This window comes from Haemorhous mexicanus, chromosome 5 (genome assembly GCF_027477595.1).
Source record: "Haemorhous mexicanus isolate bHaeMex1 chromosome 5, bHaeMex1.pri, whole genome shotgun sequence".
In the NCBI taxonomy this organism is placed as follows: Eukaryota; Metazoa; Chordata; class Aves; order Passeriformes; family Fringillidae; genus Haemorhous; species Haemorhous mexicanus.
In genome coordinates, this window is record NC_082345.1 from 76524932 (window position 1) to 76540138 (window position 15207).

Here is a 15207-nt window from a genome sequence, read left to right on the forward strand (position 1 = left end):
AATCAGAGGCCGCCCCGCTGGCCTTGTGCATTGCCCCGTAGCTCGGCCAAGATGGCGGCGCCGCTTGCCCCGCTGGTGCTCCTGCTCGCCCTCGGCCGCCCGGCGCTCTCCGGTGCGCAGGCCACGGAGGGCGCGGCGGCTGCGCCGCATCGGCGCTTCGAGTATAAGTACAGCTTCAAGGGGCCGCACCTGGTGCAGGCGGATGGCACGGTGCCGTTCTGGGTGCACACGGGCAGTAAGTGCCGGGCGGGGTTGATGGGGCCGGGCCGGTGGCGTTCCTGAGCTGGAGGCAGCAGTGTCCGGTCGGGGAACGCGGGATCTCGGGGAGAAGCCGCGGGCGAAGCTGGCCGTGGGTGCCGGCCGTGCCCTCGGGCTCCACGTGGCACCAGAGGCGCAGAGGACATGCTGCGGTGGCGAGGAGGTGCCCGGGCGGGCCCGGGCTCCCAGCTGCGGTGCGAAGGCACCTATGGCCTCCTGGTGTGGCGGCTGCGGGCCCTGGCGAGGGCACTCGTGGCGCTGCCGGGAAGTGCTGATGTGTCACTGCTGCCGCGCTCGAGGTGGGCCCGGGCCGTGCTGCCCAACAAACTGTTGGGTTTCGTCGTCTCAAAGCTCGAAATGCTAAATGTGCCTCGGCAAATAGGACTTGGTTGAACCACGTTTGTTTCTGTGCCGTCTGGGGTTAAGGGTTCCGTGATGCTTCGAAAGGCTTGTTGCCTTTCCTGAGTGTCACCCCTTGTGAAAGGTGTTGACATTTACAGTTCCATCTTCATATAGTTTCTCTGCAGCGACTTCTGCTGTGGTTTTGGTTTTTGTCAGACTTTAATTTAGTTGCTACTGCTTAATTCTTAAATGTACCTTTTTTTACTTGACGTTATGATGCAAGTGACATGAAGGCAACTGTCTATAGATGAGATTTTCCCCCTTCTTTTTCAAGAAAATAATCCCTAAAAGTAATGTTATTTAATGTGAGTAAATGATTCTCTCTCTGAATGTATGCCTGTTGTTCTTTTATACTGCTAAACAGAAAGTTAGAACATCTTGTTTTCTTTCTAGATGCCATCCCAAGTGCAGATCAGATCCGTATAACAACCTCCTTGAAAAGCCAGAAGGGCTCAGTGTGGACAAAAAACAAATCAATATTTGAATATTGGGAAGTGGAAGTGACCTTTCGAGTTACAGGAAGAGGCCGCATTGGAGCTGATGGATTGGTAGGAGCAGTTTAATCTAACTGAGAAAAACAAATGTGCTTTAAAAGTGAATCTTGATTTATGAATTTGTGCTTTCTTCGTAGGCAATCTGGTTTACAGAAGAGCAAGGCTTGGAAGGTCCTGTTTTCGGGGCAGCTGATAAATGGAACGGTGTTGGAATTTTCTTTGATTCGTTTGACAATGATGGGAAGGTTGGTTGGAAGGAAACTCTTGCAGCAAAGATGACAAATTAATTTACTGCCTGTTGAGGAAGAAACTAGGGTGTTGTTTTCTTACTCTTCCCCTCTTTCACTTCAAAGGGATAAAATAAAATAGTCAAGTTTCCCTTACACTGGAAACACCAATTTCTATGCGTGTCTTCAGAGATGCTTTTTTTCTTGGAAGAAATCTGCTTTGAGCATTTCATCAGCAAAGATTTTGTAACAGATGAGGATGACAGTTGCTGTATTCAATTCTCAATTTTCCAGTCCAGAATGATCCTGAAACTTAAACAATACATAGTAGGTCTGCTTTGGTGCTTTTGTTTTCCCTGCACAACTTTGGCTTGCTTTTAGACATTTTAGACTGATGTTAGCAGAAGGCTTTCAGAGATGTTGCTGATATTTTCCTTCAAATTAACCTAATCCATTTGTGTGCCATTTCTTTTCCTAGAAAAACAATCCTGGAGTGATTGTTGTGGGCAACAATGGAAAGCTGCTGTATGACCATCAGAAGTAAGTTTATTTTCAGTGTTATTGCTGAATGCTTGCTTTTGAATGATGAATTGTTCCATGAAACCCTTTAAGAAGCATTATAAAGGCTTCTTTCATACGAAACTTTGTTGTTTCCTTTACATTTGAGGGTTTTTATTCGTTAAAACACTGCTTTGGCATTAACAGCAGAGGAATTGGCAACTGATGGATATTTTATTGGCTATGCCCTTTGGGATGGATGAACTCAGATGAATACTGGTACAGTACAGACTATTGCTTATGGGGGTCCTCCACACACAGCTAATAATTGGCAGAAGTGACTAACTGAAAGCAAATTGCTGTTAAATTAGTTGGATTAATTTTGATTTCTAATTGTTTATCAGCAGCACAATGGACATCTTTTTGGATTTTGGAGAGGAGAGGTGTCTAGCTCGGTGCAATCACTACAGCTTATTTCCATCTAGGTTCCTGGGTGCAGGAATATATCTGAAAATTGTATCTTAGGATGTATCTCAGAAAACAGACTTCCCCATTGCTGCATTCCCTCTGCATTGTGTCCTGAGTACAGCCCGCAGTACTGGAGATCCCTGCAGAAAGCTCAGTGCAATTACAGACCAGCCTGGAAAAGCTTGCAGATTGAAAAACTGGGATGAGGTTGCTTAGTGAGAGTCAGACACTTTCTTTGTCCCAGCTGACTAATCATAACACTGAGTTTTATTGATGTTCTCTTTTTGCACAGCGATGGATCCACGCAAGCGCTGGCATCCTGTCAGAGGGACTTTCGGAACAAGCCCTATCCTGTGCGGGTCAAGATCACATACTACCAAAAAACACTGACTGTAAGTCTGAAATAACAGAACTACTTGTCTTTCTTAGCTTCTTAAGTACGAGACTGGGTTGCAACAAATATGTCAGTTCCAGTGTTGGAAATGTGGAGCTTGGCAGCAGAGGTTGGAAGGAGGTGCTCTGTTTAAATGCTACACAGGTTCTTTTGGCTGCATTAGAATGCGGGTATTGCTGATTTTTCTAATGTGACTTAGGAGGCAGTTGTGCAAACACACTCATGGTGTGCTCAAACCCTTCTGTTGCTCTGGACTTGCTTAGAGAGGTGTACCAAAGTCAGGATCTGTTTAAGCTACAGGTGATCGAGCTGCTCCTGAGCTTGGTATTTCTTAAGCAAATCTAAGAGTTGGAGAGGGTTTTATAGCTGATTTTTGAACCAGAGGTTCTTGAAATGTGGCTAAAACCCTAAAACTATTCTACAGTAGATTTAAATTTTCTACTTGAGGCTTCTCACCTCCAAAAAATAGTAGGGCTTTCAAGACTAAAGATTAAAACCCACTGGTATAAGGGGGTCTTTAAGGCTTCTCTACATACTAGCTGATTGTGGATTCCTTCTAGGTAAGGAGAGAAAAATACTAATGTGGTGCTGGGTTGTGAAAGCTACAGAGTGTGTGTTTGTTGGCATCTGATCCCTTCTGGAAAGGTGCTGTTCATATATTCACAGGTAGCAACTGTAAAGTGCAGAGCTATCATTTTGTAGTAGAAGTTTCTCTAAAAGTAAACATGACTGCACCTAGAAGAGGACAGACCTTGTACCATTTTGTAATGGGAAAAGCTGCCTGTCACTCTTGAATGAAAGTTAAACTTCGGCCTCCAAGGCTACTCTATTCTCACCTGGGCCCTGATGCCTCCTCTAGGAACTCCTCTGTCCCAGATGTGGCTGCTAAACTTAGCAGTTCTCTCTCCGGGAATGCATTTGCAGAATCTCCTTAAGCTTTGAATCAGAACTGCAAGGCATGACTGGTGTAGATCAGTTCTGTGTTGCCCAGAACCTTCTTAGGATGTGGAATTTTGCAAATAGAATGCTTATGTAAAATGTTGGTAAAATGTCTCTTTCAGAAAAGAAATAGTTTTTGGTTTCCAGTATGAGCTAATGAATAACCCAATAAAGTTGTATTTTGTGAGCATTACTGCAAACTGACAAAACAATTAACACAAATGTGGTGAAAATCATAAGTGTTTGTCCTTTTAGGTATTAATTAATAATGGCTTTACTCCGGATAAAGAGGACTATGAATTTTGTGCCAAAGTGGAAGATATGGTGTTGCCATCACAGGGGTATTTTGGAATATCTGCAGCCACAGGGGGACTTGCAGGTAGAAAACGTTAAAAATTATGGCAAATGCTGTGGGGACTTGCAAGGTTTGCAAGAAAGGTTGGTTGGGTGGTTGGGTTTTGACTACTAGTGTTGATCCATTATACCAATTTTTGACCATGATGACGTAATTAACCCTCTTGCAGTCCCAAATTACAGACATGCTTTGGACTTTTCCTTGCTCCAGCTAAAAAATTTTAATTTTTTCCTGACAAAGCCCCTGTATAGTCTCATTCCCCACTGCACAAACTCTTGTGAGGATGCTGTTTTTTGAAGATCCTTTGCAAGTGGAAGGTTGGCTTGGGAGTTAGACACGTTTGTAAGGTGTTTTTTTTTTTTGTTTGTTTGTTGAATACAGATGACCATGATGTGCTGTCATTTCTGACCTTCCAGCTGACTGAACCTGGGAAGGAAGCAGTAAGAATTTTTATGCATGATTAGTGAAATATTTTATTGACATATTATTGTATGTGCAGCACCAAATTATGGTATTTCCTCTTAAGTCACACTTGGCATTCCTGTTTCACAATTTTGGCATGTGGCTGTGCTGTCATGTGGTTTAGAAAAATAAAACTAGTATTGTAATGTTTCAGTAATATGGTCATTAATATTCTCAAGACCAAAATTCTGGAAGCACCACTGAAGCAACATGATGTTAAATCAAACCATGCAGTACTCTAAAATACATTTTCTTTTGGAAGTGGGTAAATACCTGTTCTCACTTGGAACTTTCCCTACTTTTAGGATGATTCTGTACTGCTACACAGCATTTATCCTTGTTAAACTTGTTTTAATTTTCTATTGGGAAAATTTTCTATTTAATCTACATGGGAATGTGTGCTTTTTCACTTCAGCTAAATGTATGAATGTGCTGCAGTAATTTTGTTAGGTGTTCACATCTGAAATCTGAACAGGAGAGTCAGTTGTGTTAAGAGTGGGGGAGGACATGAAAAAATCTCACACGTGGCCTTCCCTCTGATAATGTTTTAAAGCCAACACCAGATGCAGAAATCCCTCAGAAAGATAAAGAGAAGTATCAAGAAGAGTTTGAACACTTTCAGCAAGAATTGGATAAGAAGAAGGAAGAATTTCAAAAGGAACATCCTGATGTGCAAGGACAGCCAGGCAAGTTGAGCTATTTTTCATATGTCCAGGAGAACATTTGTTTTCCAGGATGTTCTGAACTAGGAATACTCTGGCTGATATTGCTAAGCTCCCACTGATGTTACTTACATTATTTTAAAATCTTTGCTGTAATTTATTTCCTGATTCTAAAGTTATCCTGTGGTTCCTGTATTGAGAACAAAATGAATGACTGGAAACATGGTGGGGATTATGAACAGAAGGGAGAGAAGGTCATGCATCTCTGTAAAGTGGTGATTAAGATAGCGTAGCCTTTTTTCATTGTTTAAAGGACATCTTTTTGGTCTGTTTCTGCACATTCATAGAAAACTTTTTTAGAGGTGGGCTAGGGTATATCTTGGAACATGTGCTTACCATGGAAAAGCTTTTAATTGCTTGCCTAATGCTGGGCAGACAAGAACCAAATTATTTGAAGATACAACAGAAGCCATTTGTTACTTCTGTGGATTTTAATAGCTCTATATGACTGCAATTACACTGGGAATGTACTTTGGGAATCTAGATGTGAGATTTCAGGTTGTCATCCGTATTGCACAGTGATATATTATGACTGTTCTAAAGGTCCTATGGGTTATTTTGATCTGCATTTTTGAGATATGGTTCAGCCTTTCTTTGATAAGAAATAATCCCTTTGCCCGACCAGAGTCTTTTGGACGTTGGGATGGTGAAGTTGTAGAAGGTAGATGGATGTGAATATCTTAACAGAGCAAGAATGATCCAATGCAACTTGTGAGGAATGTGCACATGTGTAAAAAGCCCCTGTGTTTTTTTCTTAGCAGCAGATGATGCTTTTGAAACTGTGAGTGATCGTGAACTGAGACAAATCTTTGAGGGGCAGAATCGAATTCATTTGGAAATCAAACAGCTTAACAGACAACTGGACATGATTCTGGATGAGCAGAGGAAATACGTCTCTGCAGTCACAGAAGAGATTGCCAAAAGAGGAGCTGGGTTTCCAGGTCAGCAGGGACAGGTAAATAAAACCCGGGTGATTCAGAGCCCAGCCTGATTTCAGCAGTGCGATCCATTTGTTTTTTCCAAGATATGTTGATCTTTTTCCCCCCCCTGCCCCTACCAGGTTTCCCAGCAAGAGATAGAGGCAGTTGTGAAAACCCAAGAAGAGGTCATTAGACAAGTAAAGGAAATAAGGTAAACACCTTCCAAATATTATCTCTGTGGTTTGAATTTTATGATTTCCATTTAAATCCTCTGTATTATTTCAGTGAGACAGTATTGACAAACTTGACGTTTGTGTCAGTTCCTTAGTGAAGACTCCCTGCATATATTTAACTTCTGTAATAAAGTCAGTTCATGCCCCAAGGATTGCTAAGTGCCCTAATTTGTCTCTTTTTTATAATGAAATTCCATGAATTTTATAATGAAATTCAGCAGCTAAGTTCATCCCCTTTAAAAACAATTAAGTAAACCCCTTATCCTGAACGTGCTATACTGCTAAAATAGATTTCTGAAGATGCTTGTGTTTGGTGGGGGTGTCTCAATACTTCTTCTAAGTTGTTTTACTGTTGATGTCTAAATCAGGAATGGCTTTAAGCTGGTTTAGCCCTTCATTTGCAGCAGCTAAAACATGACATTACTTACCTTGTATTTTAAAAAAAAAGGAGAAAAACAATTCCTTCAGTTGTGCTTCCCCCACCCCCATATTAGTTTAAGGGCAGTTCCTGTGATTTATCTAAGTAGGTCAGTTTTTTGTAGAATGAAGATTAGAGTGCTTCCATTTTTGCACTTGTTCTTCCACAGAAGCTTTTATGTTAATATTCTTGACAAATCTTTATACCTTGCAAGCAAATTAGATTTTCTTGTTAACATTGGCAGTCTGCCCTTTTAGTGACTGCTTACCAGCTCAGTTTTCGTAATATCATCTTAATACTTTTCTTAGATTAAAGAAATGCTTTATTTAGAGAGAGAAATAAACAGCCCCTCTGTGCATCGCTTGTCATCCCGCAGGGAAAGGACTTAGGGGCCGAGTAATTTTCTTGGCAAGATTGTGGATTTCTTAATCACCTGCTTACAGAAGAATCTTGCATGTTCCTACAATAGAAACTGTCAGCAGGGTGTTATTAACGCAAAAGTCAATATAAATTCAATTTGATACAGCCGTGTCTGTTAAGGGAAGTTATTTTGCTTTCAACAAAGTCTGGATTGGTCTGGGGGAAGGTGGGTGTGCCGATTTCTGTTCCTTATGTAGAGATGGTTCTGTTAGGAGGGAGAAGAAACAAGTGAGTGTCCCGCTTGTGTTGTAACACTGTGAGGTGTGTGGAAAGACAGAATTACTATCAGTGGTTATTAGGCAGTGGGCAAGATAAAACCTTCCAGTGAGAAATTTACTTCTAAAATGTATCATTGTAACACTAATTGCAAGTCCAGGTAAATGAAAAATTGCTGACCACTCTACAGAGCGTTAGGAGTGCTCCATATAAGCACTGAAGTATGCTTCCATCTGGACCGAATGAAAAGTTTTAAGTAAATTAAAAAGAAATCCAAATGCATACATTTTGATTGTCTATTCTGTTAATAATGAAAAGATTATCATTCACATGATAAATATTTTAGCTGTAGAATAATCCTCTTTGCAACTCAAAAGAAACAGCACAGTAGGGGAAAATTATATAAACATATTGATTAGAGATTAAGGTTTTTTTCTCTCATTGACTAGTTTACTTCAAACCAAATTAGTTATGAAACCTCAACTTTTTCTGGATTTAATTTCATTTGTTGTAGAAGAAAAATGAATTCACAATAAGACAATATTAAGTATTTTGACAATGCATATGGGAATTGAGTTCCTCATATAAATGGTAATCATGAGACAAGGATATATCTAAATCTTTTCTTATCCCTAAAGCCTCTTCCTTGTTTCTATTTCTTACATGACTGATTTTATTTATTTATTTGTTTATTTTTCAAGCAGCTTTTGGGTTTCTTCAAAGATTGCATTAAACTCTGCTGATCCTAAAGCCTTGGCTAGCGCCTCAGACAGAACTCTTGTTCTATAGCCCTCAGCAGTCAGGCAGGCAAAGCAGATATCTGGCAACAGAATATTTGCTAGTTCTTATTCTCAGCATGACTGAAAGATGGGGCACTCTACAAATGGTAACTGTCTGCACAATTAACTATTTTTTAAAATTGTAGTTTGACTAAAGGATTATTTCTTGAGAGGTATTCTTGAAAGCTAGTAAAATTTGCTGCCTTTTGGTGCAATTATGTATTTCAGCCTAATTCTAATGAGCTAAAAGCTGTCCAGAATAGCTGCTGTTTGTAGAAAAGCTGGTGTGTGGTGAAAGCTGGTTTGTTATTTGTCTTGTTTCAGAAGTTCTGTGACTGATGCTCTGAGATCCATCAGTGGGGCTCAGCACCCTGGCTCTGCAGGAGTCTATGAAACAACACAGCACTTCAATGACATCAAAGAACACCTTCATGTAGTAAAGAGGGACATAGAGCATTTAGTGCAACGCAACACGGTAATTTATGTGCTGGGAGTGTAAAGCATGAGTGTAACACGGCTTTCTTTGCCTCTTAGTGAAAAGCTAGGAAGAGCCAGCATGCAATTTAGGGAGCAATTAATCCTTCATTAAGCTGCTTCACTAAAACTACGCTGCCTTGACCTAACTGCATGATCTGGGTCTTGATGAGAAGTTTTGCACAAAGAGCATGATTTTTAGTCTAATTTCCTGTGGAAACAAGGTCAAGCAATTAGGTTTTCTAGGTGCTTTTTTTTTGTGTTTTCCCCCCTACTTAACAGCTCTGTACAGAGGAGATTCTATGGTGCTTCTGCACACAAGGGAGAGCTTTAATCAGGGAAAACTCAGGCAGGCTCTGCTTAAGGCTTCTTGATGCAAAAAAAAAATTATTCACATTCAGCAATACCTTAGTCTAGCCTAGGTACCAGTTAAGCTGAATTAGTTTATGATCTGTAGAAGGTCCTTGATTAATTTACCATATCTATGTATTCTTTCCCATGTAAACCTCAATTTAACATCAGCCAATTTGTCTGAGAAATGTAAAGGTGGGAGAGTGAGATGAGTAGTAAGATTTTTTTTTCAGAGTATTGTCATTTCTTTCCATCTTCTCTGATTTTTACATCACATTGCAAAGCCTTTGTTTTGTAAGTCTTTTGATGGGATGTCTTGTTTGCTCTTTTCTTGGTTTATAGCCATCCAGTGAGAAACAAAAGTGTCCAGAGTTGCCACCATTTCCATCCTGCTTATCTACAATGCATTTCTTCATATTTGTGGCAGTGCAAACTGTGTTATTCATTGGTTATGTAATGTATAGGTAAGTCTTGTGTGGCTTAAAGACAGCAGGGCAAATAGTTTTAGAACTGCTGACTGATAATGTCATTGGAATGGTATCATTGTGTTAATCTTGTTAAAACAAGCAATCATTCAGATTGGAAGAGACCTTGGGAGGTCTCCAGTTCAATCTTCTGCTCCAAACGGGGTCCACGCTGAATTCAGATAGGGTCACTTGGGATTTAAACTGGTCAGGTCTTCAAAACCTCTAAGAATGCAAAATTTACCACTATTCCAGGACCCACTGGAAATGCTGAATTATCAAAATGAAGTTTGGTTTATTCTACCCCCATTCACCCACCATGTATCAAGTGGGAACCTGACCTGGTTCAACCTGACTGTTGTGTCCTCTTCCCTCTTCTCCCTCTTCTCCCTCTTCTTCTCCCTCTTCTCCCTCTTCTTCTCCCTCTTCTTCTCCCTCTTCTTCTCCCTCTTCTTCTCCCTCTTCTTCTCCCTCTTCTTCTCCCTCTTCTTCTCCCTCTTCTTCTCCCTCTTCTTCTCCCTCTTCTTCTCCCTCTTCTTCTCCCTCTTCTTCTCCCTCTTCTTCTCCCTCTTCTTCTCCCTCTTCTTCTCCCTCTTCTTCTCCCTCTTCTTCTCCCTCTTCTTCTCCCTCTTCTTCTCCCTCTTCTTCTCCCTCTTCTTCTCCCTCTTCTTCTCCCTCTTCTTCTCCCTCTTCTTCTCCCTCTTCTTCTCCCTCTTCTTCTCCCTCTTCTTCTCCCTCTTCTTCTCCCTCTTCTTCTCCCTCTTCTTCTCCCTCTTCTTCTCCCTCTTCTCCCTCTTCTCCCTCTTCTCCCTCTTCTCCCTCTTCTCCCTCTTCTCCCTCTTCTCCCTCTTCTCCGTCTTTCTCTTCTCTTCCCCCTCCTTGTCATAATGTTGAAATTCTATTTGCATTGATGAAAAGGACAACCTCCATGCTTGGTAGTCTTTTTGCCATGAGCTGGAATGATGATTTCCAAGACAAACAAGGAGCTGGTTCCCTGCAGTTCTTTGTGATGCATTTGTAATTCCAGCACCTGGATGTGGTTGATCCGCAGTGTCTGTATCCACTAAGAAAATTAATGATCTGTTCCAGAGGGTAAAAGGAAATTCCACGTAAAGTCAATTCTTTCCCTGATATTTAGGCAAATCAGATACTGAGAAGCTTCAGAAAATGTTCAAGAGTATTTTAAAAGTCAGTTTGTTTGTTCATGTGGGGTTGTTTGGTTTTTTTTTTCCTTTTGTGTCTGATGCAAAATTGGAAAGACAGTGACCTGTGTCTTTGTGAATAGAAAAGATATTCTGGTTTTGTGATATGACTATATTTTCTCTTAGTCTCTATTAATAAGGAATGGAATCTCCTAATCCTCAAATAAATGAAATTTTAAAGCAGTTAGCTAGTTTCCTCTTAAAAAGACTTGAAGAATTATTTTCTGCCTTTTCTTTCAGGAGCCAGCAAGAAGCAGCAGCCAAAAAGTTCTTTTGATGACCTGTTCCGTTTGTGCGTGCATGACACCAGTCTGTATGCACAGAAAATTCTACACTTCTGTAAATGAGGGAAATTTTAGTGTTGGATATACTTCAATATTATAAATTATTGAATTTCGTTAAATAAAATGAGTTCCCATTTAAAGTGTTGATGCTAAAAACAGGGAGCAAATGCTGGATGGGGTAAGACTGTGCACCCTGTCTGTGTTTTCAGCTGACTTTTTCATAAATACTGAAAGACAAACTCCCCATTCCTCTGCTTTTGTTAAGATTCCAGAGGAGGAGTTGAAACAGCCAGGCTTGGTGTTTGTTCAGAGTGAATTGCAGATGGATGATTTGTGCAGAAAACTTGCTACTAAGTGTCCTGACATAGAAGTTAAAAAAAAAAAAAAAAAAGAAAATAAAAAGAAGGTAGAAAAAACCCAGACCTCAAAGAACTGTTCTTCTGTGGGATTTGGGTTTTTTTGGTGGGTAAAAATTTATTATAAACATTTTATTTGTTTACCACTTGGATTTAACAGTATAAGAATATTTTAGTTAATTCTTATTTAAACACTTTTTAATATGTGGACACAAAGACAGACCTTTAAGACCCTGACTCTTGATACTTGATGTAAAAAAACAATTATACAGAACATGAAAAGAAAGGCTTCTCTCCCAGTTTTGCAGTTGGATTTTGGGCAGTGAGAAAAAATGTGATACAGTAGTTTCTTTAAGTACATTGTGGGGCTTATTTCTTTTTTTATGGTTTCAAGTCTGTCTGTAATTTTTTGGGGAGATTTTTGGCACTTTCCCAACAAAGGTGATTGCTTTATCCATCTTCCAGTCTGATTATATCAAGGATATATTTAGTGTGTGAATTTGTCTTTACTTTTCTAAAGCTGTCTTGTGTCTTTCACGAATCAAGTACAGATGCTTTGGTTTAAATCTTGACGTGGTGAGTATTGTAAACTGCAGCTATTGAGTGTTAACCCATTTTTCACAAACTTGCTTCAGGCACGTTTGTTAATCTGTAGACCTAGTGTTTTGTGTCAGTTCCTGTTTGGATATCAAAAGCGTAAGACTGAACATATGATTTTAATACTGCTTATCAAGTGAACGTTTGCTACTGGAAAGAAAGAAAGCAGAGGGCCCAACTTAGGAATGTGAAATCAGTTAATTTTGCCTTGTTTACATATCTGTGGTAACTTTGTCCTTGAGTTGTATGTAGAAATAGAATAAGTATTTCTGTGGTTTCCTAAATTCTATAGAATACACAAATGCATCAGGATATTTCACTTAGAACTGTTAATTTGTTTGTCTGAATCTGCAAAAATGATCTGTAATATGACTACTCCTATTGCATTTCTGCAGTCTGCTCCCTTGGAGTGCAACATGTGCTGCCAAATTCACTGTAATGAAGAACACTTCAGTATCGTGCCTGTCAGTTTGGAGAAATGATAAATCTATGCAATATATTTTGTTACTTTAAGTATACAGTGTCCAAAAAGTGAATGTCTGTGCTATACTAAGAAAATTACACTGGCTACACACCAGTTAACACATCTGCAGTAACCAAGTGGTTTAGCTTTATAGATTCATTTCTAAATTTGAGCAGATTTTGCTGTACTAATGAGAGAAACTACTGCCTCAGGCTAATCAATGAATAAACAACTTTTCAGATAAAGCAGAATAACCCATTGGAATTTATCTCTTCAGTTCTTTCAACACCAGCAAATATTTCCAGGTGCCTTGAGTCTAAGCTATTACAACCCGGACTCTTGAAATGAAACTTAATATATTTTCTTAAATGGTTCTGAAATTGTACAGTGGTGTTTCCTTTCAGTTGCAGACCTTCTTGCATCAGTGCAACATCCAAACAGAACACCTCTCACAGCAGGCTTTGCAAAACCCCTTATGCAGAAAATATTTTGATACATATCTGGCAGAATCAGGAGCAGCTCTGATGAGTCCATTGGAATGAGCCTGGATTTTTGTTACTGTGAATTTACCCACCCATTCCTTTGATTTAAAGCTGGAGCAGCCCATACTTCTGTTTGTTTGGTTAGAAAGAAGAGCAGGTTGGGGGTGATGTCTAGAAGGAAGCTTGAAGCCCACCGTTTTCAGGAGGAGGCTGCTGGATCAGACATGTCTCCCACATGCAATGAGAAAACTTCTGCGGTAGGGAGCAGAAGGTGTAATATGGAACACCAGAAGACTGGTGACTTGGCTTCATGAATCATTTCACAGCTGTCTCCCCTTGGAGCTTCCATCACTTACTGGATCAAAAGAAAACTCCCAGCTGCCCAGCTCAAATTTCATCCTGTCTGTTCTTGAAGTGATAGCAACAAATTAAGATTCTAAGAATATTTTTCAGTGAATGTAGCCTCCTGCTAGGTGTCTTTCAGCAGTGACAATGTGTTTGATTCTTATCCAGTAAGATTTCACAGCTGGGAGGAAAAGATGCAGAATGCAGTTGGACAGTATTAGGGAGAACAAGTTGTCTTTGAATTGTGGATAATAAGTGCAAATATTTGGCAATGACAAGATAATGGGATTGTGCTGGTGGGGGTTTATTAAACACATGGTCACCCCTGAATCTTTCACAAGTCAAATGGACAATATGGTTTTTAAATGACCTGGTTTACAGTTTGTAAATTAATTGCTCTGGTTTGTAAATTCTGTGGGAAGAAAATCTGACCTTTCTCAATGATCGATGACTGTAACACCAAGAAATGTCAACTTTTTAAAAATTATTTTAAATTCAAACAGCTGACAGTTTCATGTTTGTTTCTGACTGATGTAAATTGATACTTGGAGTTCAGAGATAACCTTATTTGAATAAAGGTGCATATTTTTAGTAAGCCTTTTTCTTTTCATTTGGTACATGTCCATGAAATCTAAGCAAGTGTATTTGAAGCATTCTTTCCCCTCAGTTCAGAGTCAGAACACTTCCAGATCTGGGTTTAGTTCTACCTAACACTGGGGAGTTAATGGCATTTTGAGTCTGAATTCCCTCTGTGACTTCTCCTCAGCCGGGAGCAAGTTTCTTAGCAAGTGGAGGACAGGAATCTTGAATTGAATCTATTCTAGCTGACAAAACCCTAAAGCACTTCCTTCTGATGGTCCAGCTGCCTAGAAAAGGCTACATTCTCTTGGTAGAGGGATGAAGCAGGGGGCAGAGTCCTGGTTCTTTCAAGAACACATAAGTATTTTTGCATTATGTGACTGATAGGAACAAAGAATCTAGAAAAGATTGGGAGTTTGGATGCCATTTTTGGGCTGGCCTCCCTCTGGAATTTGCCTGTTTCAAGACTGAATTCTGTGCAGGGGTTAGAGATCTGTGTGTTCCTTGGGTGTGGAACACAGGCTTTTATATATCGCCCACTTTCATCAGATAAAACAGGAACAGAGTCTTTAATTTTGATTTCACTTAGACTATAAGGAAACTACATCGATTTAAAGCAAAGGAAGTGACAGCATGTGTACTTTATTAGCTGCTGTTTTGTATGTTTTCATGAAGTTTGGGATTGCTGTCATCAACAAAAAGCAGTAAGTTTCTAAGCTGCAGTAGAGCACCTGCCTGGAACAGAATTACTCTGGGGTGGGTTGTGCCTTTTGTCACCAGTCTCTCCTGTGTTTCTCAGCAGCTACAGTGCCAATAGGCCCAGTAACTTTTAAAGCCCTTTTTGTTATCTTTGATCTCAAAATTAACATGGGAAAGCCTTTTGCTGATTGTAAGGTTGAGAGCTGGAGGGCAAGACTTCTTAGCAGTCTCTCCCCAAGCCAGTCCTCGCCCTTCTCAATCCTGTGAAAGCATCAGTTCTAGTCACAAAATTATGTTAGAAACATTTCTAGAGGGATCAAAGCCTACATCAAAGTCAGGGAAGCTTCTTTTCAGTAAAGACCAACAGCACAAAGCTTAACAGGTACCAGTTTCCGTACACTTGGAGAAGACCCTTGAGACCTAACACTGGAAAAATCAGTGTTTACAAAGTTCCAGCTAGGAGAATTTTAAATAAAGATGAAGTAGTTGTTACGTGGAATTCGTGATTCTGAGTGATAGTTTCAAAAAGAAAGAGTTTCTTGTTTAGTCACTAATAAAAAAATAATCCAGGATTTCAGAGTGTCCTGTGGTGATTTTTTTCTTGTTTTTGTTTGGGGTTTTTTGTTTTGTTTTGTTTTGTTTTGTTTTGTTTTGTTTTGGGGGGTTTTTGTGGTTGGTTTTTTTTTTTGGTTTTTTTTTTGTGTTT

The 15207-nt window shown here is 39.9% G+C and overlaps 1 protein-coding gene across 3 annotated transcripts; it reads left to right on the forward strand.

Annotated features, from left to right (window-relative positions):
• The first annotated feature begins 22 nt into the window (after positions 1-22).
• Positions 23-13818, forward strand: LMAN1 (lectin, mannose binding 1). Of its 3 annotated transcripts, none has more exons than XM_059847723.1 (13): positions 23-235; positions 1054-1208; positions 1292-1399; positions 1860-1921; positions 2640-2739; positions 3936-4059; positions 4417-4475; positions 5051-5183; positions 5978-6174; positions 6280-6350; positions 8533-8680; positions 9373-9494; positions 10937-13818. In XM_059847723.1, the coding sequence occupies exons 1-13, from the start codon at positions 52-54 to the stop codon at positions 10971-10973; spliced, it is 1500 nt and encodes a 499-aa protein (XP_059703706.1). In that variant the 5' UTR covers positions 23-51; the 3' UTR covers positions 10974-13818. The 3 variants fall into 3 exon arrangements, with proteins under 3 accessions (XP_059703706.1, XP_059703704.1, XP_059703705.1); XM_059847721.1 differs by having other exon boundaries at positions 24-235; positions 8530-8680; XM_059847722.1 differs by having other exon boundaries at positions 24-235; positions 5981-6174; positions 8530-8680.
• The last annotated feature ends 1389 nt before the right edge of the window (positions 13819-15207 follow it).